The sequence below is a fragment of the Wyeomyia smithii genome, chromosome 3, assembly GCF_029784165.1.
Source record: "Wyeomyia smithii strain HCP4-BCI-WySm-NY-G18 chromosome 3, ASM2978416v1, whole genome shotgun sequence".
NCBI classification, from domain to species: domain Eukaryota; kingdom Metazoa; phylum Arthropoda; class Insecta; order Diptera; family Culicidae; genus Wyeomyia; species Wyeomyia smithii.
This window is the reverse complement of record NC_073696.1, coordinates 223,932,301-223,959,793: the sequence shown is the minus strand read 5'-3', so window position 1 is coordinate 223,959,793 and position 27,493 is coordinate 223,932,301. Positions and strand designations below refer to the sequence as shown.

Genomic DNA, 27,493 nt, shown 5'->3' with positions numbered 1-27,493 from the left:
TTACATGTGTGTTCAAAAGTTTACTAACAGAAATTTCACATTCACATTTGTTCAACAACTCTCGCTAAAATTGTTGCAGCTTTGCAAAAGATGCAAATAAGCACCTTTTTCACCATATGACATTTCTCAATATCTTGATAACATTTTCATCAAACATGTCGATTGTTTTGTGGGAAGATTTGTTTCATTATATTCACATATGGGTCCCAACATATGGACTCCAACAACACCGCCAGGCGACAAAAAATCCTTGCGAAAAATCATTCGAATGAAGCAATCAAAGAAAAAGAGATGACTCTTTCTTATACAGGCTCTACTAACGAAACACGATGAGGACATTTCCCCGGGTCGATTATTGACTCAAGTTAAGACCAAAGTACATCAGCTCACTTGGGGCATTCCTTGATATAGCAGGAGCATTTGACAATTCTATGAAGAAACATGGTTTCAACAATTGCATTATTCATTGAATTAACGAGATGTTATCATAGAGAGCAATATCAGCACTGCCGGTACCCGGATAACTGTCCCATAATGAAAAACAACATGTTGAGAAAACGGCGATTTAATATTACCCGTGATTTTTTTTTTCCAGAACCAATGACCAGAAGAGTTTCATGGCACCACAAGTTTCTCGTTGAGAACAAACAATCACAAAAAGGTTGTATGCAAAGCCACGACCGCAAGGTTGAAGTAGAATACTTTTACAAGAAAGATAACCCGGCTGCTTGCGTGTCAGTCATTTTTTATAGTAAATAAACGCTGACCGTTCATTGGCAGTATTGTAATTTCTTTTTGTCTGATATTTTGAATGAAGTTCATTGGATATTTTTAAATTTTGTGCAAATGAGAAGTTGAAGTGCTGCCGCATTGTAATATGCACATTTAAGACGACATCATTAAACGGGAACGGAACAAAGGCTACGGTTATGCAGAACGCGAATGCCGGCGCGATGCGATTCGTCTTAGCGTGGTGAAATGTACAGCTCTTTTTAAGGCGAAGTAGAGCTATACATTTCAACACATTTCGTCTTGCCGAATCGCATCGCGCCGTTATTTGCGTTCTGCATGATCGTAGCCAAACACTAAGCGACGCAAACACGTAATAATAATCAGAGTATGCATGTAGATGAAGATAATTAACTTTGGATTATAGCGCAAAACGAGAAAATATTAACTCTTCAAATAATCGTTTGTGTTCTTTAAATTTCAGTTGTTCAATTTAATATCCGATGAAATGTTTGTTTATTATCTGATGAAGCTCTTATATAGGCCAAATGATGCATTCCCAATTTACTAGGTCCATAACTCTGCCGACCGTGCTTGGGAAAGCGCGGTATAACGACCAATCAGAGGTCAGAACAATTGTTCAATTCAAAATCGATTTTACGCAATCGCATCTCTGTAATATTACTGATAATAATATTCTTCTGAACAAAATGATAAAACTTTCCCATTAGGCCTCTGCCATAATAGACGCGAAAAGCGACGCGAACCGATTCGCTCGGCTGTAGGTTAATGTACAGCCATCAGTAGAGCTGTACATTAACCTACGGCCGAGCGAATCGGTTCGCGCCGCTTTTCGCGCCTACTATGGCATAGGCATTAGAGAAAGTTGCTGGCTGATGTATTCATTTCATGCAAGCCTGCTGCTGATGCTTCCCGCTACCACACTGAAACAGTATTTTAGTGAAACTGCTACGCTTATCCGCAGCCATGCCACAGTTGTGGCCGCTATCCGCTATCGATGGTACCCACTGCTCGCTCCCGCTGCTGCTAAGGGAGGACTGCTGTCGTCGCTGTTCAGAACTATTATGAGCGGCTTCGACTAAAACAGGCTCTTATATAGGGATGAAAATAGGAATGAATTATTTTTCGTACGTGGTGGAATGATATAACTTGAAAAATATGTGTTACTTCATTCCGGCTCAGAGCGATCATTTGATAAGCTCCACCTCTTTTTTCAGTTTCTGAAGTTTTTCCTCAGTTTCGTAGCACGGATGCACAAAAATGATTTCTTGTCGAGCCGGACCGATAGCACTCTCATTGAAGCAACAAAATAACATGTTTTGTGTCGTGTTGTGCAGCTTGGTTGAAGAAAATGTTCCCGTCCCCGTGTCGCATGTAAGCAGATTATTGCGTTCAGTAGACAGTAGATAGTGTATCCAGCGAATAAACACCGATGGTGCTCTCACACACGCAACGGTTTTAACCCGTATCTCATTGCGGTTTGTAACATCAAGCGATTTCGTTTGCTCGCTGTTGCGTGTTGCATCATGTTGCAACTTGGCAGCTGGGAGACGACGCAATTCTGTTTATGCTGATTGATTGAATCGACTTCATATTAGCTCTGCATAGTCGAACTAACTGCTTTTGTGAATGCGTACTAACAGGGCAGTTAATTATTCAATGTCGGTTATGCTGATCGCAGCCTTTGCGCTGCCCCTACAGTGGGGGGTTTACTAAATAAAGTGAAAATTAGACAACTACAACAGAATTTGATTGCATCCCGCACAGAATGTCTGCTTGTGTTGATGCCAGAAAATTATTAACCTTCAATTTTTCTTTATTTTCCTTGAAAAAAGCATGTTGCGGTTCAAAATCGGTTGCTAATTACAACCTTTGAGCTGCCCTAACATTGGGGGAATTAAGATACACGGACAACATGCACTGTGGAAGCTATTTCACATTCAGTAAATTAGACGGGTGCGACAAATTTGAATTGCTAGGATGCAACACAGAATGCTTGCTTGCGTTGACAAAAATTATTAACTTTCAATGAATGTGAAGCTATTTCACATTCAGTAAATTAGACGGGTGCGACAAATTTGAATTGCTAGGATGCAACACAGAATGCTTGCTTGCGTTGACAAAAATTATTAACTTTCAATGACTTGTTTATTTGCCTTAAAAAAGGCATTTTGATTTCCGAAATTGGATTTCCTGATGGCAATCATCATGCTGCCCCAACACGGGGGGAATAATGGCTGTCTGGCGACACACGCTGAGAAAAACCGCGCTGCTCCTGAGACGTGGTGACCAACCACAGGGCTAGCGCTGCTGCTAAGGAAGGACGACTGCTGTTGTCGTTGTCTAGAACTATTATGAGCGGCTCCGGCTGAAACCAGCTCTTATATAGGCCAAATAGCATGTTTTCAATTGCAAGGTATATGATCCTGTCGACCGTGCTTGGGAAGCAAGCATATAACGACCAATCAGAGGTCGAATTTTTCGTTTTGACAAGGCTTGACTATTTTCAATAGTACAATAGTGTGAATAGTAAAATTACAATTATCTTATTTTGGGAAGAATCTTAGAAGATTTTCCAATCTATTGCTGCAAGAACGAAGGGAATCCATCGAATACTAACCGATTTATTAGCATTTGAAATTGGACATTTTTTTCACTTTTTTCGGTTTTAGATTTACATTTCACATCCCTATGTAGCCGAACTTCCTGAGAGAAGTATTCTACTTCAAAAACCATGGATGGAATTGGTTCTACGTTATATAACTTAAAAAAGACAAAATGGGACAAACTATGCGGGTACATTTCAAAAGTACTCGCATATTTTGTCCCATCACATATAAATTCATTCAGCAACCGGTAGTATCATTGGCAACGTAGATTGTACTACAAAAAAAACAACATTAGTCTAGTTAATTGAATGACATACTTCTATATGCCTAAAATAACCCGATATATACTAATCTGGAGCAAAATTATATGTTTGCAGTTTGTACCACTATGAAGTGGGACTGTAATGCGGATACTTTCAATATGGGACAAAAACAACATGGTATTTTTTCCATGTTTTTCCATACCAATTTTAATTTTTTTCCAAAAAATATGATAACAGTTAAGTCGATTCCCGATGATAACTCAAAAGTGACCAAAATCAGTATGGGACAGTTATGCGGGTACCGGCAGAACAAGCCTTGAAAGTTCTTAAGGATGCCCGTAAGAAGGCGTAATATCTTCTCCATTGTGAAAAATTGATAGACAAAGATTTTAAAATAGTGGGTTTAGCTGATGATATAGTCATAATTGTTTGTGTAAAGTATGATGCTATCATCACTAAATCCTTCAAAAACTACTATCGTTTCACCTACACGAGGAAAAAAAATTATGCCAAATAATTAAAGATTAAAAGGTGAGCACTTGGAATTCTCAAGCAACGTCAAATACATAGGAATATCCCTTAACAAAAACAACTGAATACTCTTAAAAAGCAGGCGATAAGGGAAGCTACAAATACTCAATGTACATGAAACGTTTGCGTTAAAAGAAATGGGCAAAAGTTTCCGATTTTCATGGGTTTACCTTCACACGCACTGACGAAACTACCCATACAATATCAATCATAGTAACCCATGAGTTAGCAGAGAAAATTTGACAGCTCTATCAGTTAAACTCTAATCATGATGGCGAAAACAGTGAAGCTACTCCGTTCAGAAGTGTGCCCGTACAAAGAACGGTACCCACCGTATCTAAATCGGATACGCCCGTTCCGGCTTTTGCAACATTTCGGCAGTATTGGATAACAATCGACGCATCGAAAGAAATCCCGTTTCCGGACGGCCGACGACCCTGAGCTACAAGAAACTCCAAAGCATTCTAAACAGGAAGACCGAGGGAAAAGTGTCTATATCGCTGTGTGCGCTTGACCGGGAGGTCGGTGCAACCGGCCAAACAGTGAAAAAGGACCTGGTGAACATGGACATACATGTCAGAAAACGGCAGCTCCGTCTACTGGTCTCGAAGCTGCAGGCAATGACGCAGCGGCAGCGGCTGAATAAAATGATCAAGCCGATTTTCCCGGCGAATCGCGACGTGGCGGTGGTGATGAACGACGAGACCTATCTCACCCTGGATGGCAGCCACTGGCAGGGCACTTCGTATTTTACGAAGGAAGGTCATTCACATACCAAGTTCCCCAAGAAGGGGTTACCTTGGCTTTCAATAAGCGAGAAGGGGATGTCAAAGCCGCTTTTCTTCCGCTCCGGATTGGCCGTGAAATTTTAGTACGAAGTGCATGCCGGTAGTTGCGTCGTTCATCAAGAAATACCATAAGGCCGAAGACGCGGTGTTCTGGTCGGATCTGGCGTCGGCTCGAGCGATCGTTGGAGGAGAATAGGTTATGTTTCCATTTAATTCTACTGCAAAAACTAGTAGAATTTAATGGAAACATAACCTATTCTCGGTACACAAGTCGGTAAACCTGGCCAACGTCCAAATTTCTGGACAAACCTGAAGCGTAAGATCTACTCCAACAATTATGTCGCGAAAACTGAGGAGAACTTGATAAATAAAAGGGAGGAATAACTCAAAAACATGCCTACACGCATGTTTCAGTCCGCCATGGAAAAAGTTCCGGTTAATTGTCGAAAGGGCGCTCGCAAAGGCGTTGAATTTTTTTGTAAGCCAATATAATGACCTTCATCAAACTTAATTAACTGTTAATATTTCTCTCTTTCTCTCTCTCTGCCACTCTCTCTCTGCCACTCTCTCTCTCTCATTCTCTCTCTCTCTCTGCCACTCTCTCTCTCTCTGCCACTCTCTCTCTCTGCCACTCTCTCTCTCTCTGCCTCTCTCTCTCTGCCTCTCTCTCTCTCTCTCTGCATCTCTCTCTCTGCCTCTCTCTCTCTGCCTCTCTCTCTCTCTGCCCCTCTCTCTCTGCCTCTCTCTCTCTCTGCCTCTCTCTCTGACTCTTTCTCTCTATGACTCTCTCTCTGCCTCTCTCTCTGCCTCTCTCCCTCTGCCTCTCTCTCTCTCTCTGCCTCTCTCTCTGCCTCTCTCTCTCTCTGCCTCTCTCTCTGCCTCTCTCTCTCTGCCTCTCTCTCCCTCTCTCTCTCTTCTTTGTGAAAAAGGTGTGGCAGTTTGGTCAGTTCGACGCTTAAGATAACAGCAGATTAATGATACAGGTCGGACTCGATTATATACAGTCTCCGAAAAATTTTCACTGTATATAATCGAATCCTGTATATAATCGAATCAGAAAAAAAAATTTTTTGTTTATTTTGCATAAATAATTTGTCGTTTTTGAATAAATAAGTAGGATTTTTGTGACTAACCCCCTTAAAGTCGCAAAAAACCTTTCTTACAGAAATATATGCATATATAATCGAATCAGAAAAAAAAATTTTTTGTTTATTTTGCATACATCTTTTGTTGTTTTTAAATAAATAAGTAGAATTTTTTTGACTAACCCCCTTAAAGTCGCAAAAAACCTTTCTTACAAAAATATATGCATATATAATCGAATAAGGAAAAAATATTTTTTGTTTATTTTGCATACATCTTTTATTGTTTTTAAATTAATAAGTAGAATTTTCTTGACTAACCCCCTTAAAGTCGCAAAAAACCTTTCTTACAAAAATATATGTATATATGTATAATCGAATCAGAAAATTTTTTTTTGTTTATTTTGCATACATATTTTGTTGTTTTTAAATAAATAAGTAGAGTTTTTTTGACTAACCCCCTTAAAGTCGCAAAAAACTTTTCTTACAAAAATTGATGTATGTATAGATTTCGTAGTTACTCTTTATGTTATTGCAGTCAGCCATGGCAAGAACACTACATCGTGCTGCACGGGTGCCACTTTTGCATAGAAACACTACACGGCGTGTACGGTCGTTCTTACACATTACGCAGTGCAAGTTGCAATACACGCCGTGTAGTGTTTTAAATATTTTCTCCGTAGTGCGTGTTTTAAACATAGCTGATTGCAGCAAACCTTAAGAAAAATTTTGATCAGTGTGTATTGTGTTTGTTTACTCTTTTAGTTTTGATATTGTTGTGCTGCGTTTTCAAGCAATTCAGAACAAAAAATGGCAAGTGCTTACGTAAAAGCCAGGAAACGAAGAAACGTTTTAACTTTTGCTCAAAAAGCAAAAGTTCTTTACGATCTCGAACAAGGTCTGTCGGTTCGTGACGTACAACAAAAATACAACATCGCTGAAGCAACTGTGTATCATTTAAAAAAAGACTGTGTATCATTTGAAAAAAGACAAAGAACGAACTTTTATGAATCAATAAGGAAGCGCTTATTTATAACGTAACGCAAGAATAATTATTGTTGATCTCCTTTCCCCCTTTGCCATGCTTTTTGTTTAAATTTACCGTATGGGTTGCAACACTTTGCCAACGCTTTCCCGGTTCCTGAGCGTTACATAATTTGTAAACGTTCCCTCGCGATATTTCTATTTTAGATCAGCTTTACTTTACTTGAAACATTATGGCTCAAAAACCAACGTTTTGGGTCAAAAATGTTGCGTTACGTCATATTGGACTGAAGGGAACGTCCATTAATTACGTACCGTAAATAAAAACTATTTTCGACCCCCTCTTTCCTCTAGGTAACGCTCTTTGTATAGATCTTCAAAATTTTAAGTATTGATTGCGACGTTTCGTCAGATCTCTACCTCCCCAAGCGTTACGTATTTTTGGTCGATCCCTATACGACATTGCTGCTTTAGGTAAGTTATACTTAAAATTGAAAAAAAATATTTTTTTTTTTATGATTCGATTATATACAATTTTGTATATAATCGAATCATATATAATCGAGTCAATATATAATCGAGTCTGTATATAATCGAGTCCGACCTGTATTGCCATTTTTTGCACTTAATGCTATTGTCTCCCAGATGGACTCAAGGTACGATGCTGACCTAACAAGCCAGTCGTCGTAGGTTCGAGTCTCAGCTCGGGAGAGACTGTTAGTGTCAGTAGGATCGTAGCGCTAGCCCCGCAATTGTCCTGTACACTAAACAGTTGGCTGCGAAGTCTGTGTATAACAAACAGAAGGTCAAGTTCCGAATCGGAATGTAGCACCAAGGCTTTGCTTCGCTTTGCTATTGCCTTTTTTTTGCACTTCAAAGTACGAAAGAAAAGTGTGAAATTGACTGTCAGAGTGAGGGTTTATATTGAGGGGTTATATTTATTTTCAGGTCCAATTCTACCAAAACTTAAAGTTTGATATGCCGCAAGCCAGGTTTCAGAACCATTGTGCATATGGTCAGGTTCACCGGGGTACCCAATTTTTGCTTTATTAACCTCGGCAATAGTGGAAAACTTGGCTGTAGAGCGTGCTCATAGCGATTATCAGAAAATTCTGATGATTCGCTTAATTTGAAATGATGCGCCGATAATTCTTGGTTCTTCCGGAAAGTTTCATGTTTCCGATGAATTCTGCAAGAGTCAGGTATCTTGTTCTAGTCATCTTTGGTAGTTTTGCAATGCTATCGCTGAGTCATTTCAACTTAATTTGTTTAAACATGCTTTTACTCAATGATAGTGTTTTGGCAAAAAGTCATCATTGACTTTTGAATGGAGAAATGGAGCTAGGAACGGAGGCATTCGAAGGGGAAACCAATGAAGCCAGTTACACCAAATTAGAAGGTACATGAGTAGGTTTTGAGTTAGATTTTTTTTTCAATGATCCACTTTTTGCCAAAACACCATCATTAAGTAAAAGCATGTTTAAACGAATTAAGTTGAAATGACCCAGCGTAAGTTGTATGAGGTTTACATCATTTCTGGTAGTTTGTACCCTCTGGTTGGGTAGATTTTGTTTTTCGTAAAATTAACTGAAATCTACCCGAAGCATAGTTTAAGATTGAACTAAACGTTGGGTATTTTTGACGTATTATTACTCTTAGTGCTATATTTTTTTTTATTCTCGCTTATTTTCCGTCGGTCTAGTTCCGCCACTGTTGTTGTGCCAATCACCGACGCCCGGGGAGGCGACTCCACCCAGGACCCTAACTCACGACCCGTTTATTAACGGACCGGCGCCAACGGCTTTACTTCCTCATGCGATGGAAGGCGTGATCCCAGAGATTTTTCGCCTGAGAAAATCTCCCGGTGTCGGCTAGGATTGAATCTAGACCAGTTGGGTTGGTTGTGAGCGGATCACGCCACCTCACAACCATCGACACCTATGTCGGCGGTGGGATTCGAACCCAAGCGTCGAGCGTGGTTGGCAGAGACGTTACCAACCACGCTAGGCCCCCGCTACTCTTAGTGCTATATAACTTCTATTGAATTAATCTACAACTACTCAAAATTGACTTCCTGCACAAAACAACGACGTTGAGTGAAATCGACATGAAAATGGGTACTTTTCGTTTTCCGTATAATGAGCCGTTGGTCATCATGTGGTTTCCGTAAATCTGGATCTCCAGAACCATTTTCAAGATCGGGAACTTACTCCGGAATGACCATTTCTGAAACAACTCATCAAATGGACTCAATATGAAAAAATGAATGAAAATTAACTCCTGCAATGATTTCATGAATTTTGATATGAATGTTCTTAGGTTCCATTGGCAATTGTATTTATTTGTCTTGTGGTCCCCATGGCTCTGTGGTTAGCGATGTTGATCGGCTCGCTCTCCCATACGGTTGTGATCAGGTCGAAGATCTTTTCGAGCTGGAAATTTTCTCTACTCAGCACTGGGACACGATGTATCGTTGTACTTATTCTACAACATGCAAAATGTGCCAAAAACAATATCGATAACGAATTCTCTCAACTAATTTAGTTAATTGAGACCGCTATTAGCCCCCCAGGCTAGCATGCGATATTGTTGAACTAATTGGTCTTCCATGGTCCCGGAGATTTACGAGAACTAGATATGGTCAAAGGTTTCTGTCAGTCCCGGACGCTTAAAATAGGCAAATTTTCCAATTTTTTGACGGCCAAGATCCAAAATCGGTCAAAAATTAAAAAAGGTAAAAGCATTTCAATTGGATGATGGTTAAAAATTCAAAGCCACTTCGCACATCTTCAATGGCAATGTCTGAGCTTCGGTGTAAGGTTTTTTTTTCCTGTATGGACTTCCTCACTGCGACCAGAATTGTAGATCTATTGTGTAAGGTTTGTTTGTTTTCCTTCTTTGTTATAGCTGTGGCTTGTAAGATGATTTTTATTGTAGAAATCCTTAAATCTTCTAGAGCAGCTCATATCAAAATCAAAGTTAACTAGAACGATTTTCAACATTTGCACATAATCTTAAAAATAGTTAAAATTCAAAAGCTTTTAAAAAATTTTACAGCGGGCAACTGTAATGGATCTTGAGCAAAAAATCAAAATTTCAACCAAAAAATTGCCTAAAGTCACCTGAGACAACTTCCAGGTTTTTCTTTTGACAAACTTTGTTTGCATTTTACCAGAACCCTGGCTACAATATAAGAATGAAAATACTACTTCAATTCTTTATCAATTTACTTTAGATTATGTTATGAAAAAAAAAATGAGAACTTTTTCCATATCTAAATGATACTAAGAAAGAACAATGCTCTAAAAACATACACAGTGGAAGACAAACCCAAAATGATTTTTATGATCGATTTTTTCGATAGCAAACAAACAAGTTCACATACCTTCATCGCTGTCTCCGCACTTCAAGCACTGCATTCAGTACCAATAATTCTTCAAATTACCAGGCGATTTTACGGTACTCGTACATTATTGGTCTTCAATCGCGCATTTCAGCGTAAACAAACGTATCGTTTATACCTCTTGAATAATTTTAATGATTTTTAATGACTATTGGTTTACCACTACTTTCTGATTATTCTTCGCTTTTTTAGACTTTTTTCCCTTTTTACTCTTAGGCTCATCAGATGAGCTTTCTTTGCTCTGACTGGACGACTGTTCTACTAAGACATTCAAAATAGCATCACAACTAGGATACAGTACGAGTTCAGTGCTGCGAACTTTCCGTTTCCCAATATATTTTAGTACAGCCTCTTGCTGGAAGCCAAGATCTAATGACTGCTGGTGAGTAAGCTGGTTCAACGCTTTCGCAGGTAATTTGATATGGCAGCACTCAAATGCGTTGACCTGTAGAAAAAATCAAGAATAATTACCAGAGAGATTTATGCTGAAGTTTATACTAATTCACCTTAAAGGTCAAATCCAACTCAAAATTCTCATCAACAACCGGCCAATTTTGCTCGAACAGTCCCTTTTCCCACTGAATTTCTTCGGAGCTGCCGTTCAACCGGCAGGGCAACGCCACAAACTGTTCCCACAGTTCAGATGCGAAGTGTGGTGCCATTGGAGCTAGCATAATTATAAGCGCTGCAATTGCGCGTTCGTATTGCCCGCTAAACGCCACCACTTCCGGCCCCGCCCGACGAATTGCGTTCGTCAGGCCCTGCATCTTGGAAATGCCCACACTCAGCTGATGTGAATGGCGGTAGTTGAATGTGGTCCCCGCAGTGAAATAATTGCGTGCGTCCCATAGCTTAAGACCCTGCTGGCGTAGTTCTTCACTATCTGGAGCTGTTCGACCAGCGGCTATATTCGTTCGAATTAATCGAAAATCGTGCAACGTCATCCAGATGCGTTTCTGCCAGTTTAAAATACCCGGGAATGCTACAAATTATCGAGTGTTGAATTCAAGTCTATATCGGTTGATAAATAGTACATACTTGCTTCTGACCAATTCCTGTGCGAAGTTGGAGCGACATCCCCCAGCATGATTAACCTTAAAGTATCGCAGCCATGCTCCTTCAGCACATCCAAAGGATCAACACCGTTCAGTTTTGATTTGGACATCTTCTCCCACATTGCCACCACCGGATCACCAGTAGACTTCTCAATTGCCTTGTTCTTTTTCTCATCGATAATTTCGACCTCCGACGCAGGAAGATATCGGCCACTGCCTTTCAAGCGAAAAGATCGTCCCATAACCATTCCCTGTATCAGTAATCGCTTGAACGGTTCTGGCGATGACACCAAACCCTTGCTATGCAAATAGTGGTTCATAAACCTTGCATAGTACATATGCAGAACGGCATGCTCTTTGCCACCCACGTACAGATCTACCGGCATCAGCTGCTGCGCCAGATTCGAGTCGAACGGGGCTTTTTTATTTTTTGAATCTATAAACCTTAAAAAGTACCAACAACTGTCCACAAATGTATCCATCGTGTCCGTCTCACGCCGCGCATCTTTAGAGCCGCATTTAGGACAGCTAGTTTGAATCCAATCTTCATTCTGAGACAACGGTGTACCTACCGAGTCCAGAGGTAGTTGAACCGGCAACATACTATCTGGAACGGGCACATTTCCACAGTTAGAACAGTGCACGATGGGAATAGGAGTTCCCCAGAATCGCTGACGAGAAATTAACCAATCTCGTAACTTAGAGCTTGACGGATAACCACCGATTCCAAGACGAGCAGCTTTCTGCAAAACATTCTCTTCGCTAGGAACGCATTGAGAGTCAATTTGATACGAATCAGCCAACTGTCGATCACGCTCAAGCGACGCTACTCCTAAATAATAATCGTTCCCTTCGGGAAACTCGATGTCATCCGCGACTACAACAGGAAGACGGCGGCCTGAAATCGGATTCTCAATCTCTAAATTTAGTCTCCCTGATGGAATCTTAGCAGTGTTGAGCAAATTTGTCGATTTGACTGCTACAAACAGTGCCTCCTTCATCTGCTCTGGATCCTTAACCCATACAGGAATGAAATTAGGTTCTCCGGTAACCTTAAGATCAAACACGTACCCATCACACTCACCAATCCAGTGTTTTTGCAGCTTTATGATGTCTTTCCAATCTTGCAATATTGGATTGGACAACCCGTCATACAGCGATTTGGCAAATTTCGTTGTTTTTATAAACCACTGGCTGAGAACTTTTTTCTCAACCTTAGCTCCAGACCGCCACGAACATCCATTAGCGTCAACCTGTTCGTCAGCCAGCACTGTTTCATCAACCGGATCCCAATTGACGAGAGCTTTCTTACGATACACCAATCCATCATCGTAAAGCATCAGAAACAATTTCTGCGTCCATCGATAGTACTCCGGATCACAGGTCGCAAACTCCCGTTCCCAGTCGAAGCTAAACTGCAACATGTCAAATTGTTTTCTCATTTGTGCTATATTCTGCTTGGTCCAGACGTCGGCAGGGATGTGCCGCTGCATGGCAGCATTTTCAGCCGGCAACCCAAACGCGTCCCAGCCCATCGGATGAAGAACGTTGGCCCCGTTTAACCGGTAGAACCGAGCCATTGCGTCGCTAATCGTGTACACTCGTACATGACCCATATGTAGATTTCCGGAAGGATATGGAAACATAGACAGAACGTAGCGCTTCGGCCGACTAGTACAGCTCGGATTAAAGCGATATTCTTTCAATCGGTTGCGCCATTTTTGCTCTATTTCCAGTTTCATCGCGGATGTGAGGTCTCTGTTTGTCTAGAAATGGAATGAAGAAATTAACATAATCCACCATGGGTTTATAAATCCAGAATTCTTACTTGCAAGTCCGTGATCGAGTAAAACCTTAGAATGCATCGTCCCAACTTAAGCCACAGATTATGCGGGGTGCTTTTTAGAGCACCGATTTGTAATAAACTCATAACTAACACGTTTCTGGCGATCGATGCAGATAGTGAAACAAAAAATCTAATGCTACTAACACAAAAATGCTGCTTTCATTACACAACACTGCCCGAGCAAAACATTAATCTGTCAGAAAACACCGTAGTCAAAACAAAACGGTCGAAAAACAAATCCCACCCAACGCACCAAACGCGTGCACCGGCAAACCGGTACCCCACCAGGCAGAAACGAGCAAAACAAACAACATGGTTGCTCATATCTACATTCAAAGCTTTTTTGAGCATTGTATAGGTATGTAACATTGGTGTTTCAGTTTCCGCTAGATCGATATCGTCGATACGGTTTAACTGAGAGCTGAATAATTTTCAAGTTATTCTGTTCAACTCAGTTATTCACAATTAAAATGACAAAAAACTAACCTGTAGTAAAAAACAATGACAAATGATACATTAATCAAAGCTGACAAGATTCAAGTTTGAAACTTATTGCTTTTTAAACAGGCAAGTTTTGTTTGCATTAGCATAAATAACAATAGTTCTGTCAAAAAATCGATAACTACTTTTGAAGACACTATTGATATATTGCGAATATATCGCGAATATTCAATATTACGAAGTATTTATGGTTGCATTTTGGGCACCCCTCTATCTATAACATCACTCTGAAAAAATGCACGCAAAATTTACGTGAAAAAATGGCTGATTCTCATCAATCTTTTTTCACGTAACTTTTGACGGTTTCTCGAAAACCGATAATGTTTCATTGTGTTAGTGTCAACTTCCGTGTCAATCATGTTGGTCATGTAATTAGAACCTGATTTTCACGAACTCTTTTACGTGATATTACACACCAAAATTTGAAAAGAATTTTCACCGAAAAATAATACTGAAAAAAATCAGTAATAATATTCTTGCTTATTATCAGCATTCAGAATTCTGTTTGCCGGGAATCAGCGAATTGCTAGTGATTGCTGAATTTCTGGCAACTCCATCCGTCAAACTGTTAGAACAATCACCATTTTGTGCGTGAAAAGGTTACGGTACTATATAAATATAAAAACGAGCTTAAAAGCATATGTATTATGGATGTGGAATTTAAAAAAGCATTGCATGCGCTTAAATAGAATAATTTTTTGATAAGGAGAAAATGTTTAATAAGGTAATTTTCTGGCTTTTCTAGGAATTGGGAATTATGAGCAATATACTGTAATGTTGTTTCTGCTACCAATTAGTGGAAGGTTATGTCGATGCGCTACGAAGACATTTGAAAGTTCATACTGATAATTCAGATATAAAGTCAGTAAACTTTAAAATAAATATTTGCAATGTAAAACATTTGTTTTAATAAAATAACAAAAATCGAAAGAACATTCTGGTATGTTTTCTAACTTTTGCTGAGATACATCAGCAAATTCATGTCAAATGCTGAACAGGCAGCAATTCTATTCAAACAACTGATTTTCAGCAAAATGGTGTCAAAAATTTGACGTTTCGAATTGCTGATCGTTTCAGCGAGAAAGTTTGCTGATTTCATAGCTGATTTTTCAGCATGTAGAATATCAGCAAAATTGCAAAATGAAAATTTAGTGTGTATGGTTAAACCACAGACAAACAGACGTGCCACTCAATGACGATTTTATCGATAACGATTATTTTGAAATTTTGCTTAGCGACAGTAATGCCGTTAGTGTCGCTAAAAGCAAGCGTGCACATTCATTATCAAAGAAAAAAACCGTACGGCTTCCGGGCTGTTTCGGGCAGTCATGCAGAGGTGCCTGGATGACTGCCTCTTCCCGGACAGGTGGAAGCGGCAGAGTTTGGGCTTACTGCCGAAAGCCGGGAAACCACCAGGGTTTCCATCGGCGAACAGGCCTATCTGCCTGCTGAACACTGCGGGCAAGGTGCTTGAGAGGATTATCCTCAACAGACTGGTGAGGTACACGGACGTCGTAAACGGCCTGGCAAGTAACCAGTTCGGTTTCCGGAAGGGCAGGTCCACGCTGGATGCTATCCTCTCCGTCACCAAGACGGCGGAGGTAGCACTCCAGCGCAAGAAAAAGGGAATACGCTATTGCGTAATCGTCACGCTTGACGTGAAGAATGCATTCAATAGCACCAGTTGAAACTCCATAGCGCTTGCGCTCAGGAGCATCCATGTACCAGTGTCGCTGTACAAGATTCTAGAAAACTATTTCCAAAACCGAGTACTTGTTTACAACACGGAGGAGGGTCAGAAGTGCGTCCCAATGACCGCAGTAGCTCCGCAAGGTTCTATCCTGGGACCGGTGTTGTGGAATGTCATGTATGACGGGGTGGTGAAACTCAAGTTCCCTGTAGGAGTTGAGATCGTTGGCTTTGCAGACGACATAACGCTAGAGGTCTAGGGCGAGTCGATCGAGGAGGTCGAGTTGATGGCCGCACACTGTATATGCAATGTCGAAGACTGGATGCACTCCAGGAAACTGGAGTTGGCGCACCATAAGACGGGGGTCACGGTTCTGGATAACCGCAAATCAGAGCAACAGGCAGTGGGCAGAGTCGGACACTGCACCATCACCTCAAAGCGATCTTTGAAGCTTTTACGGGTTATGGTTGACGATAAGCTCACATATAAGAGTCACGTCAACTATGCTTGCAATAGGGCTTCAACGGCTATTGCAGCACTATCTCGAATGACGTCGAAAAGCTCAGCTGTGAATGACAGCAAGCGTAAATTTCTCAGGTCATGGTGGCTTCAGGCAGTACCTACAGGTTCGGGCATGTGGGGTTCCCCATGTGCCCGGAGTGCGTGGATGCGGAAGAGACTACTGAGCATGTCTTCTTCGTATATCCTCGTTTTGCGCGTGCGCGGAGCGACATGATGGTAATTAGTGGGCCAGACACTACTCCGGACAACCTAGTTCAGCGGATGTGTGAAGACTCGAACATCTGGAGGGCGGTTTGTGCAGCCGCCTCTCGAATAGTCCTAGAGTTGCAAAGCAGGCGACAGGTTGACCACCAACACGCCAGTATCAGCTAACTGCCAGTCTCCAGGTTAGTTAGCTAATAAGCTAAGAGACTTGATAGAGCCAGAAGGTTGCACAAAGCATAAAATCCGCTTCCCGAAACAATACTTAGCGGTCGTTCCGGGGAGTATTATGGGCTGGAGACAGAAGAGGTTTTAGTGGGTCCGGTCACTGATTCAAACCAACTCCACACTCTCTGAGGTTGGTCATCTCAGGCGTTTAGTTGCCAATTTCCACTCCACCTGAAATAAAAAAAGACAAAAACCGTCAGTAATGCCGCTCGTGTTGATTTAAGGTAGCGTGCACACCCAACAACTAGCTCACATGGTGGCGCATGAGTGTAACGTTTCGAATAAGCTCGAAAATTTTTCAGGATTTTTCTTCGAAGAGGCACGTATGTTTGTCTGTGGTGAAACCATAAATAGTACGCTGATTTTCGCCTACTCTTCACGTGATATTTAGGTAGAATCAAAGACGAGATAACAACCCGAAAAAAAATTTACGATGTGTTTTGCGGTGAGAACAGTAAACGCACAATGTTTTTTTTTTATTGTAACTATAAAAAATATGGTATTTTTACTGTAAGCTTGCACCTGTTTTTTTTTGTTATTACCATGTTTTAACAACGTTTTTTGTTGTTGAATCTACCGCCGGGAATAATTTTACCATGAAAAACATTGTCAGTGATTTCTAAATGTATGGGAAAAGTGCCTGAAAAAATGCTGTTAAGATACATAACAACCCCCCTTATTCATGGTAAAAATTGACGTATGTACATTGAAAAACATAGTTAAATTATGGTATAACTATGTACAATCACAGCAATTTTCAAGGTTTTTTTGATGTTATTTTTTTTCGGAAGATGCACAAGTGTCAGATCTTCTCATATACCTGCGCAATTCAAGTAATGTGGCGCCCCCGAAAGACTCCCGGAAACATTAATGGTAAATGTGTGTGTGTGTGTAATGTGCATAAACTATCAAATACGAGCCTGACAATAACAACTACAGAAATGTCTTGTCAAACGTGCCAAACCGATAACACGAATACAGACACAGTTGATGTTCCTTGGAAGCGTTGAGAACGTTCCGACCTTGTTTACAGCAAAAAGCTTACCTATTTTAGTTTTCTGCTATTTTGCTACTATGTACTTCATTAAAAAAATACATTTCGACATAATTGAAAACAAAAATGGTAGTGATGGACCCCCCTCTAAATTTTGGCATGTGTCAAGTGTTGCAGTTATCGAACGGCATTCGATAACTGCAGTGTAAATATGTTGCAGTTAGCGAACGACGACTGTACCATAATTTAACTACGTTTTTCATTGTAAATACATCAATTTTACATTGAATATCATTGTCCAGAACAATGAAAAACATTGTTTTTGTCATTTTTACCATGAAAAAAGGGTGTTGTTATGTATCTCAACAGCATTTTTTCAGGCATTTTTCCCATACATTTAAAAATCATTGACAATGTTTTTCATGGTAAAAATATTGTCGGTGGTAGATGCAACAACGAAAAATGTTGTTAAAACATGGTAATGACAAAAATCCTTTGCAAGCTTACAGTTAAAATACCATGTTTTTATGGTTACAATACAAAACATTTTCCGTTTACTGTTCTCACCGCAAAATACATCGTAAAATTATTTCGGGCAAGAATAGACATTTAACGTCTATTGCGACATCTTCTTTTTCTGTGTCCACAACCATTTTGTGTTTCAACACCAACACTACTTATTCGGATTATTCGCGTTGAAAGAGGTTTTGAAGGCTATTCGCACCTACGTGAACACTCATATGCAATTGTCAAAATGTGCGTGATGACAGAAGCAGAAATATTTCCTTCCTTCTTTTTCGCATGCAAAAACCAAACAAATATCAGCAACACCGTCAACGCGTATTGTAAATGCGGAAAATAGATTTGGTGGGCTTCAGTCGAATTTTGAAAAGCTTGAATAAATACTTAAAAAGTGTTTATAATGGTTTATAATGATTTTATCGAAGTCCGTTTAGAAATTAATTTGGGCACTAGAGGGTTAAAGCATCCGATTGAGAATTTGTTGCCTAAAATTTGAAAGTAAAATCATTATCAATTTAAATAATTGAGAATAAATCGATATTTATAATCACCTCCAAAAAACCAAAATTCACTCTATTTAATTTATTTCGGCAACTCTGACAAAATAGCTCATTTTCACGGTTGCCATTATGCCAGTTAAATAACAGTTTTGTCTATTTCATTAAACTTAATCACAACCCCGAATTTTACAAACGTTTTTTTTTTCCATTATCACGCAAAAACATCCTCACATCACAACAGTTTGAACAAGTTTCCATGAATATTGATTTAAAACCTAAAGGTTCATGCCCAAAATAATAAAGAAAGAATGTGACGAAAATACAGCCGTACATCAATATTCTTTAACGATTTATTCGGGTTATTCGCGTTGAAAGAGATTTTGAAGGCTGTTCGCACCTACGTGAACACTCATATGTAATTGTCATAATGTGCGTGATGACAAAAGCAAAAATATTTCCTTCCTTCTTTTTCGCATGCAAAAACCAAAAACCAAACAAATATCAGCAACACCCTCAACGCGAATGGAATGTTTTAAAAAATAACTGGCATCTCTCCCAGTCCAGTACTTGTCAAAAATTTTCTGCCGTGTGCCGACGTTGCAGTTTTCTAGTGTGTGAAAAATTGTGAAAATTTAGAAAATATCGACGGTAAAACTTATTGAAAACCTGTTATTCTCTCAACCGAACCCCCGCGCATGATGGGAGATTCGCTTGAAACCACGGTTCTGGGCAGCTTGGGCAGCGATCCGCCCCAATCGGTGGATGCTGAATCAGTCGCCATTATGGACTATGATGGCTTCACCAATTACATTCGTAAGGCGGTGACTATTCTGCTGCCGGAGGAGGACGTTGTCCCGGTGCCACTGAATGCAGCCCTCGATGATCCGGTGAATCAGGAGTGCATCCGGAAATTTTTGTCCGATCCGCAAACGCAGGCTTTGCACATCCAACGTTCCTGCTTTAAGGGTGAGCTTTCTCTTTCATTTTTTTTTTCTCGCAATATGGCGTTCGGGAATGCACAGTTATCTATTGGTATGTATGATGAAGATGACTCATCAGGTGCATTTGGTTTACTGCTACTGCAAGATGCATTAAAAATCAATAATTGCACGGCTTTGTTAGTTTTGAGAAAGTTATTATTTTTTCATTCGGAATTTGTCATTGTTTTATGATATTTCATGACTCTTGGATATAATTATCTCATTCCTGTAATTTTAGATGACGAAAACGAACCACCAACCGAGGGTGAAGAGGAAAAGGATGCTGTATCGTATTACATCAGCAACGACGTACACTTCACCAATCAGCGGATGGCGTCGTTGGTGTGCATCAAGCGAAGTGCCGTAATAGAAGCGGATAAGTCCATTCTATCGCAGATTCGGTTGATCAATTTATCCGAAGGGTCACCCTACGAAACACTGCATTCTTTTATCAGCAAAACTCTGGCTCCGTACTTTAAAAGTTACGTTAAGGAGTCGGGTCGTGCGGATCGCGATGGCGATAAAATGGCTCCTTCGGTGGAGAAAAAGCTAGCTGAGCTAGAAATGGGTTTGCTGCATCTGCAGCAAAACATTGACATTCCGGAAGTGACGCTGAATATCAACGGAACCGTTGTGCAAGTTGTCAAGAAATGCGCTGACGAAGGACGGAAAGCTAAGATCACCGACTTTGGAGATAAGGTGGAAGATTCAACTTTTCTCAACACGCTGCAGAATGGAGTTAACCGTTGGATCAAAGAGATCCAGAAGGTTACTAAGTTAGATCGTGATCCTTCATCGGGAACCGCATTGCAGGAGATTTCGTTTTGGTTGAATCTGGAGCGTGCACTGCACCGAATTCAAGAAAAACGTGAGTCTCCAGAGGTGGCCCTAACGCTAAACATCTTGAAACATGGCAAACGTTTTCATGCAACCGTTTCATTTGATACCGATACCGGTTTGAAACAAACACTGGCAATGGTGGCTGATTACAACCCATTGATGAAGGATTTTCCCATAAACGATTTATTATCTGCAACTGAGCTGGACAAGATCCGTCAAGCTGTTCAATCGATTTTTAACCATTTGCGTAAAATACGCAGCACCAAGTATCCAATTCAACGTTGTCTTCGCTTAATTGAGGCGATTTCCAGAGATCTTAGCCAGCAGCTGCTGAAAGTACTGGGAACTCGTCGTTTAATGCACATTCCATTTGACGAATTCGAGCGTGTAATGAATCAATGCTTCGAAGTGTTCAGCTGCTGGGATGATGAATACGACAAGTTGCAGGGCATCTTGCGGGACATCGTCAAAAAGAAGCGCGACGAACACATCAAGATGGTTTGGCGCATTGCTCCTGCTCATAAAAAGTTACAGCAACGCATGGAGCACATGCGTAAATTCCGTCGTCAACACGAACAACTTCGGACAGTGATTGTGCGCGTTCTGCGACCAGCTAGACAACCTTCCGGTATTTCCGGTGCAGGAGATGCAGCCAACGTGGACGCCAAGCAACCCTACAGTCTTGATAGTGCCGATGCTAACGCAATCGAAGAAGTTAATCTGGCCTATGAAAACGTAAAGGAGATCGAGTGCTTGGATATATCCAAGGAAGGTTCGGAAGCGTGGGATGCTGCTATCAAGCGGTACGAGGAAAGAATTGACCGTGTCGAAACGCGTATTACAGCGCATCTTCGCGATCAACTTGGAACGGCTAAAAATGCCAACGAGATGTTCCGTATCTTCTCGCGCTTCAATGCACTTTTCGTGCGTCCTCACATTCGTGGTGCAATCCGTGAATATCAAACACAGCTAATTCAACGTGTGAAGGATGATATCGAAGCTTTGCATGAGAAGTTTAAGGTTTGTAGGGTTAGCAAAATTGGATTTGTATTTGAATGATTATGTTCTCGTTTTAGGTCCAATATCCGCAAAGCAAAAGCTGTCGGTTGTCGGTGGTGCGTGATCTGCCCCCGGTAGCTGGTTCCATCATCTGGGCCCGTCAAATCGATAACCAACTGACCATGTACTTGAAGCGAGTCGAGGACGTTCTCGGCAAAGGTTGGGAGTCGCACATTGAGGGGCAAAAATTGAAAGCCGATGGGGACAGCTTCCGGGCCAAATTATCCACAGCGGAAGTGTTTCAAGAATGGGCCCGCAAGGTACAGGAACGTAATACTGGTATTACCGGTCGAATCTTTCTCATTGAATCGACCCGTTCCCGTACCGGTCGAGGAAACACGCTTCGTTTGAGGGTTAATTTCTTGCCGGAGATCATCACCCTTTACAAGGAGGTACGCAATCTGAAAAGTTTGGGATTCCGCGTGCCGCTAGCGATCGTCAACAAAGCGCACCAGGCGAACCAACTTTATCCATTTGCGATTTCGCTGATTGAAAGCGTTCGTACCTACGAACGTACGCTGGAGAAGGTAAGTTCAACCTTGCTGCTTCGCATTAGACAATCATAACACAATCACACAGCCAGAAAGTGGTCATCAACACCAAAATGTGAGATTTTTTTCCATCATCATCATCACTCGTCGAGTCGTACCGTTAGTTAGTTTTGAAAATTTGATTGAGTTTTATTCTGGATTATCCTCACATCGTAAGAGATTTTGAACAGCTTCCTTTTTCTACACCATATCTACACATTATTATTGCTACAACCAGAACCGTATTGTACAACGATATTATTTTTCCATGCAGCTAACAAATAGGAGTTTAGCGCACAATTCAGTATTCAAGGTAGAAATAGTTCAACAATAGTATTGTGTTATTCAGCGGATTGGTCAATATGCTTATTTTGAAACTCCATATATATTTTTGTTATTGTTTTTTTCTGTTCATCTGCTGTTTCAAAAATAATGAAAAAATGCTTTTAATTAATTTTAATTAGCTACAATATTTGCCCTACTTTTGGTTGAAACATGCTTCTGGTATTAGGTTCGTTTCGTTTGTTCGCTGCTGTAAAATGATTTGCTTCTTGTAATAGCTAATTCAGTAAAAACTAGTTTTGACGAGAGTCAAAAATTTGCGTTACATCAACCGTTAAATTTTAAAACAACGGGTAATGCAAATTTTGATTCAAAACTGAACCAAAACGCATTCGTGTAGATATCAAATAGAAGTACTATCTCTAGAAATTTACTTATTCGTTTCAAAACATATGATAGTAATACTCGTTCATCTTTAATCTTGACTCAAATACACATAAGATATTACAACTGAAAAAAAAAGTACTCTGTCGTCACCTTCAGCTCTTGCAAATAATTCTACTTCATTTTTTGCCCTACTAGGGCCATATAGACATCAAAAATGAAAAGTTTTCACAAAAAATATTCTATTTTAATAATTTTGATTTGTTTCGAATATCGCTCTAGCAACCTTTTGTAATATTTTTTCCTTGCGCGAGACAGTCGATAAATATTCCCTGCACATCCCAAAATACGGACGCCATAACCTTTTCCACAAACTGTTGCGTTTTTTCCATGCTTTGAAGTGGGATTCCAGCTCTACCCACTAGTTATTTATCGCAATTAAATCAATTTAGAGCTGAAGGTTGATTCTTGAACCGCTTCGATGCCAAATATATCCCATGCTTAAGTGCACCTGTGCATACGGTCATTAGTCCATATAGTGCACGAGCTGTTAAATGTTTTTTGCTTATTCTGATGAAACCAAAATTGAAAAATCTCAAAATACTGTCAATGTACTAATCTATGTATCTTTTTTCTTTTCGTTACTCAAACCAACTGAACAACGCAGATCGAAGACCGCGCCAGTATCATTCCGCTGGTTGCCGGCTTACGCAAGGAGGTACTAGCCCTGGTGTCCGAAGGAATCGCTCTGGTTTGGGAAAGCTACAAACTTGACCCGTACGTGCAGCGACTGTCGGAGAACGTGACCTCGTTCCAGGAAAAGGTTGAAGATTTGCTGGTCGTAGAAGAGCAGCTGGATGTGGACGTTCGTTCGCTCGAAACTTGCCCGTACAGTGCGGCCACCTTTGCGGACATTCTATCCAAGATCCAGCATGCGGTCGATGATCTTTCCTTGAAGCAGTACTCGAACTTGCACGTTTGGGTCGCTCGCCTTGACGAAGAGGTTGAGAAAAAACTGGCCGCTCGATTGCAAGCCGGCATTCAAGCTTGGACCGATGCGCTGACTGGTAACAAGAAAGAACTAGATCTGTCAATGGATACAGATGCCCCGGCACAGCCAACCATCAAACCAGGTGGTGATCCACAAATCCAGAAAGCGATTCACGAGATTCGTATCACCAATCAGCAAATGTATCTCTATCCTTCCATTGAGGAAGCGCGATTCCAAATCATGCAACAATTGTTTGCTTGGGAAGCTATCGTGACATCTCAAACGCGCCTGCAAAGCTCTCGCTACCAAGTAGGTCTCGACAAGCCCGTTTCTCAAACGTACAGGAATCTGTTGACAAAGCTACCTGGCGGCTCTGATCCGTTGGAAGGCGCTTACGGAGCAATTGAGAATCAAATTTCCGAAGTGCGCAATTACGTTGACGAATGGCTCCGCTATCAAAGCTTGTGGGATCTGCAAGCGGATACCCTGTACGGACGGCTTGGTGAAGACATCAATCTCTGGATCAAGTGTTTGAACGATATCAAAAAATCGCGAACCACATTCGATACCTCCGATACACGTCGTGCCTATGGACCGATCGTAATCGACTACGCAAAGGTTCAAGCTAAAGTCACCCTGAAGTACGATTCGTGGCACAAGGAAGCTTTGAGTAAATTCGGACAGCTACTGGGTAACGAGATGACCACCTTCCACACCAAGGTTTCTAAAAGCCGAAGCGATTTGGAGCAACAAAGCATTGAAGCTGCTAGCACCTCGGATGCGGTTTGTTTCATAACCTACGTGCAATCGCTGAAGAAAGAAATGCTCGTTTGGGACAAGCAAGTCGAAGTGTACCGTGAAGCCCAACGCATCCTAGAACGTCAAAGATTCCAGTTCCCGAACAATTGGTTGCACGTGGACAACATCGAAGGAGAATGGTCTGCCTTCAACGAAATCATGAAGCGGAAGGATTCGGCCATTCAAACTCAAGTGGCTAGCTTGCAGAGCAAGATTGTTGCGGAAGATAAGGCGGTGGAAACCAGAACACTGGACTTTCTCAATGATTGGGAGAAAAATAAACCAACCGGTGGACGTACGCGCCCAGACGATGCCTTACAGCAACTACACATCTTCGAAACCAAATTCTCACGTTTGAAGGAGGAACGTGACAATGTGGCAAAGGCCAAGGAAGCACTTGAATTGCAAGAATCGGCTATCCCGAACAACAGCACCGAGCGGATGTCGGTTGTTTTGGAGGAGTTGCAAGATTTGCGTGGTGTGTGGAGTGAGCTATCTAAGATTTGGGCTCAAATTGATGAAACTCGTGAGAAGCCGTGGCTTTCGGTGCAACCGAGAAAACTCCGTCAATCACTGGAAGCAATGATGAATCAACTGAAGGAGCTTCCGGCGCGATTGAGAATGTACGAAAGCTATGAGTACGTTAAAAAACTGCTTCAGAGCTACATCAAGGTGAATATGATGATCGTCGAGCTGAAGTCCGACGCTTTGAAGGAACGTCACTGGAAACAACTGACTAAGCAGCTACGTGTCAACTGGGTCTTGTCTGACCTAACTTTGGGACAAGTTTGGGACGTGAATCTGCTGAAGAACGAATCGATCGTTAAGGATATTATTTTGGTTGCGCAGGGTGAAATGGCGCTGGAGGAGTTCTTGAAACAGGTTCGTGAAAGCTGGCAAAACTATGAACTGGATCTGATCAACTACCAGAATAAGTGTAGAATCATCCGTGGTTGGGATGATCTGTTCAATAAGGTTAAGGAGCACATTAACTCTGTGGCTGCAATGAAATTGTCTCCTTACTACAAGGTATTTGAAGAGGAAGCTCTAACCTGGGAGGAGAAGCTTAATCGTATCAACTCGCTGTTCGATGTCTGGATCGATGTTCAACGCCGTTGGGTTTATCTGGAAGGTATCTTCTCGGGTAGCGCCGATATCAAGACATTGTTGCCAGTGGAAACTTCACGCTTCCAGAGTATTAGCTCCGAATTCCTGGGACTGATGAAGAAGGTAGCCAAATCACCAAAGGTGATTGATGTATTGAACATCCCAGCGGTGCAGCGTTCACTCGAACGATTAGCCGATTTACTTGGCAAAATCCAGAAAGCTCTGGGAGAATATTTGGAACGTGAGAGAACTTCATTCCCTAGATTCTACTTTGTTGGTGATGAAGATTTGCTTGAGATTATCGGTAACAGCAAGAATGTGGCTCGCTTACAGAAGCATTTCAAGAAAATGTTCGCCGGTGTTGCTTCCATTTTGCTGAACGAAGATAACACCATCATTTTGGGTATCGCTTCGCGTGAAGGAGAAGAGGTCAAGTTTACCAAACCAGTTTCGACTGTAGATCACCCGAAAATTAACGAATGGCTCACGCTGGTCGAAAAGGAGATGAGATTTACCTTGGCGTCTTATTTGGCACAAGCTGTTCAAGATATTAAACAGTTTAAGGATGAAATCGATACTCAAAAGTACATGGAATGGTGCGATAAGTATCAAGCGCAGATCGTTGTTTTAGCGGCTCAAATTCTCTGGTCCGAAGATGTTGAAGCAGCACTGCAGCAGGCGTCGGATAGTCCAAACAATAAATCTCCTTTGAATCGTGTACTAACAACAGTTGAAGCTACATTGAATGTCTTGGCGGATTCTGTTCTGCAAGAACAACCAGCATTGCGTCGCAAAAAGCTCGAACATTTGATCAATGAATTCGTCCACAAGCGTACCGTAACCCGTCGTCTAATCGCGCATGGAGTTAACAATCCAAAATCATTCCACTGGCTATGTGAAATGCGTTTCTACTTCGATCCACGTCAAACTGAAGTTTTACAGCAACTCACCATCCACATGGCAAACGCACGTTTCTACTATGGCTTCGAGTACTTGGGTGTCCAGGATCGTCTAGTACAAACACCGCTGACCGATCGCTGCTATCTAACGATGACACAGGCACTCGAATCTCGACTTGGAGGATCACCTTTCGGTCCAGCCGGTACGGGCAAGACTGAATCGGTGAAGGCTCTCGGTAATCAGCTGGGTCGCTTCGTGCTTGTGTTCAACTGCGATGAAACGTTCGATTTCCAAGCGATGGGACGCATTTTCGTCGGTCTTTGCCAGGTTGGTGCTTGGGGTTGCTTCGATGAGTTCAATCGTCTGGAAGAGAGAATGCTGTCGGCCGTATCGCAACAGATTCAAACCATCCAAGAGGCACTCAAATCTCAACAGGACAGTCTAAAGGACGCTCAAAGTATTACCGTGGAATTGGTCGGAAAGCAGGTTCGCGTATCTACCGACATGGCTATCTTCATTACCATGAATCCAGGCTACGCCGGTCGCTCCAATCTACCGGATAACTTGAAGAAATTGTTCCGCTCTCTCGCGATGACAACTCCCGATCGGCAACTTATTGCCGAAGTTATGCTGTTCAGCCAGGGCTTCCGCACTGCGGAGAAACTAGCCTGTAAAATTGTTCCATTCTTTAAACTTTGTGACGAACAACTATCCAACCAATCTCACTACGACTTTGGGCTGCGTGCCCTGAAATCCGTGCTGATATCGGCTGGTAATGTAAAACGTGATCGCATTATGAGAATCAAGGAACAGAAGAAACAAAGTGGAGAGGAAAACATCGATGAAGCATCGATCGCGGAAAATCTGCCAGAACAGGAAATTCTTATTCAGTCCGTCTGCGAAACCATGGTTCCCAAACTGGTAGCGGAGGATATTCCTTTGCTGTTCTCGCTGCTGAGTGATGTGTTCCCGAATGTTGGTTACACCAGGGCCGAAATGAAGGGCTTGAAGGACGAGATACGGAAGGTTTGCGCGGAGGAGTACCTGGTTTGCGGCGAGGGTGACGAACAAGGTGGCGCGTGGATGGAAAAGGTAAGCGAATCACTCATCGATGACGAAACATTGATTGACAAACCTATCGCTAAAATAACAA

At 41.4% G+C, this 27,493-nt stretch overlaps 2 protein-coding genes across 8 annotated transcripts in view; one reads left to right on the top strand and one right to left on the bottom strand.

The window, feature by feature from the left end:
• Positions 1-10,516: 10,516 nt before the first annotated feature.
• Positions 10,517-13,570, bottom strand: LOC129732779 (leucine--tRNA ligase, mitochondrial). Its single transcript, XM_055694012.1, has 4 exons — positions 13,294-13,570; positions 11,449-13,231; positions 10,917-11,392; positions 10,517-10,855 (listed from the first exon to the last, which is right to left on the bottom strand). Exons 1-4 carry the CDS (start codon positions 13,393-13,395, stop codon positions 10,559-10,561), a joined length of 2,658 nt encoding a protein of 885 aa, XP_055549987.1. The 5' UTR covers positions 13,396-13,570; the 3' UTR covers positions 10,517-10,558.
• A 5,477-nt stretch (positions 13,571-19,047) lies between these two features.
• The window catches only part of LOC129732019 (dynein heavy chain, cytoplasmic), a 25,594-nt gene continuing 17,148 nt past the window's right edge, over positions 19,048-27,493 (top strand). For 4 of the 7 annotated variants that reach the window (XM_055692472.1, XM_055692471.1, XM_055692470.1 and 1 more), the window contains exons 1-5: positions 19,048-19,435; positions 19,688-21,309; positions 21,366-21,875; positions 22,153-22,191; positions 23,212-27,432. In XM_055692472.1, coding sequence (XP_055548447.1) covers positions 19,165-19,435; positions 19,688-21,309; positions 21,366-21,875; positions 22,153-22,191; positions 23,212-27,432 — 6,663 coding nt within the window. In that variant the 5' untranslated portion in view covers positions 19,048-19,164. The remainder of the gene's footprint in view (positions 19,436-19,687; positions 21,310-21,365; positions 21,876-22,152; positions 22,192-23,211; positions 27,433-27,493) is intronic. The other 3 variants (XM_055692475.1, XM_055692474.1, XM_055692473.1) reach the window with 1 other exon arrangement.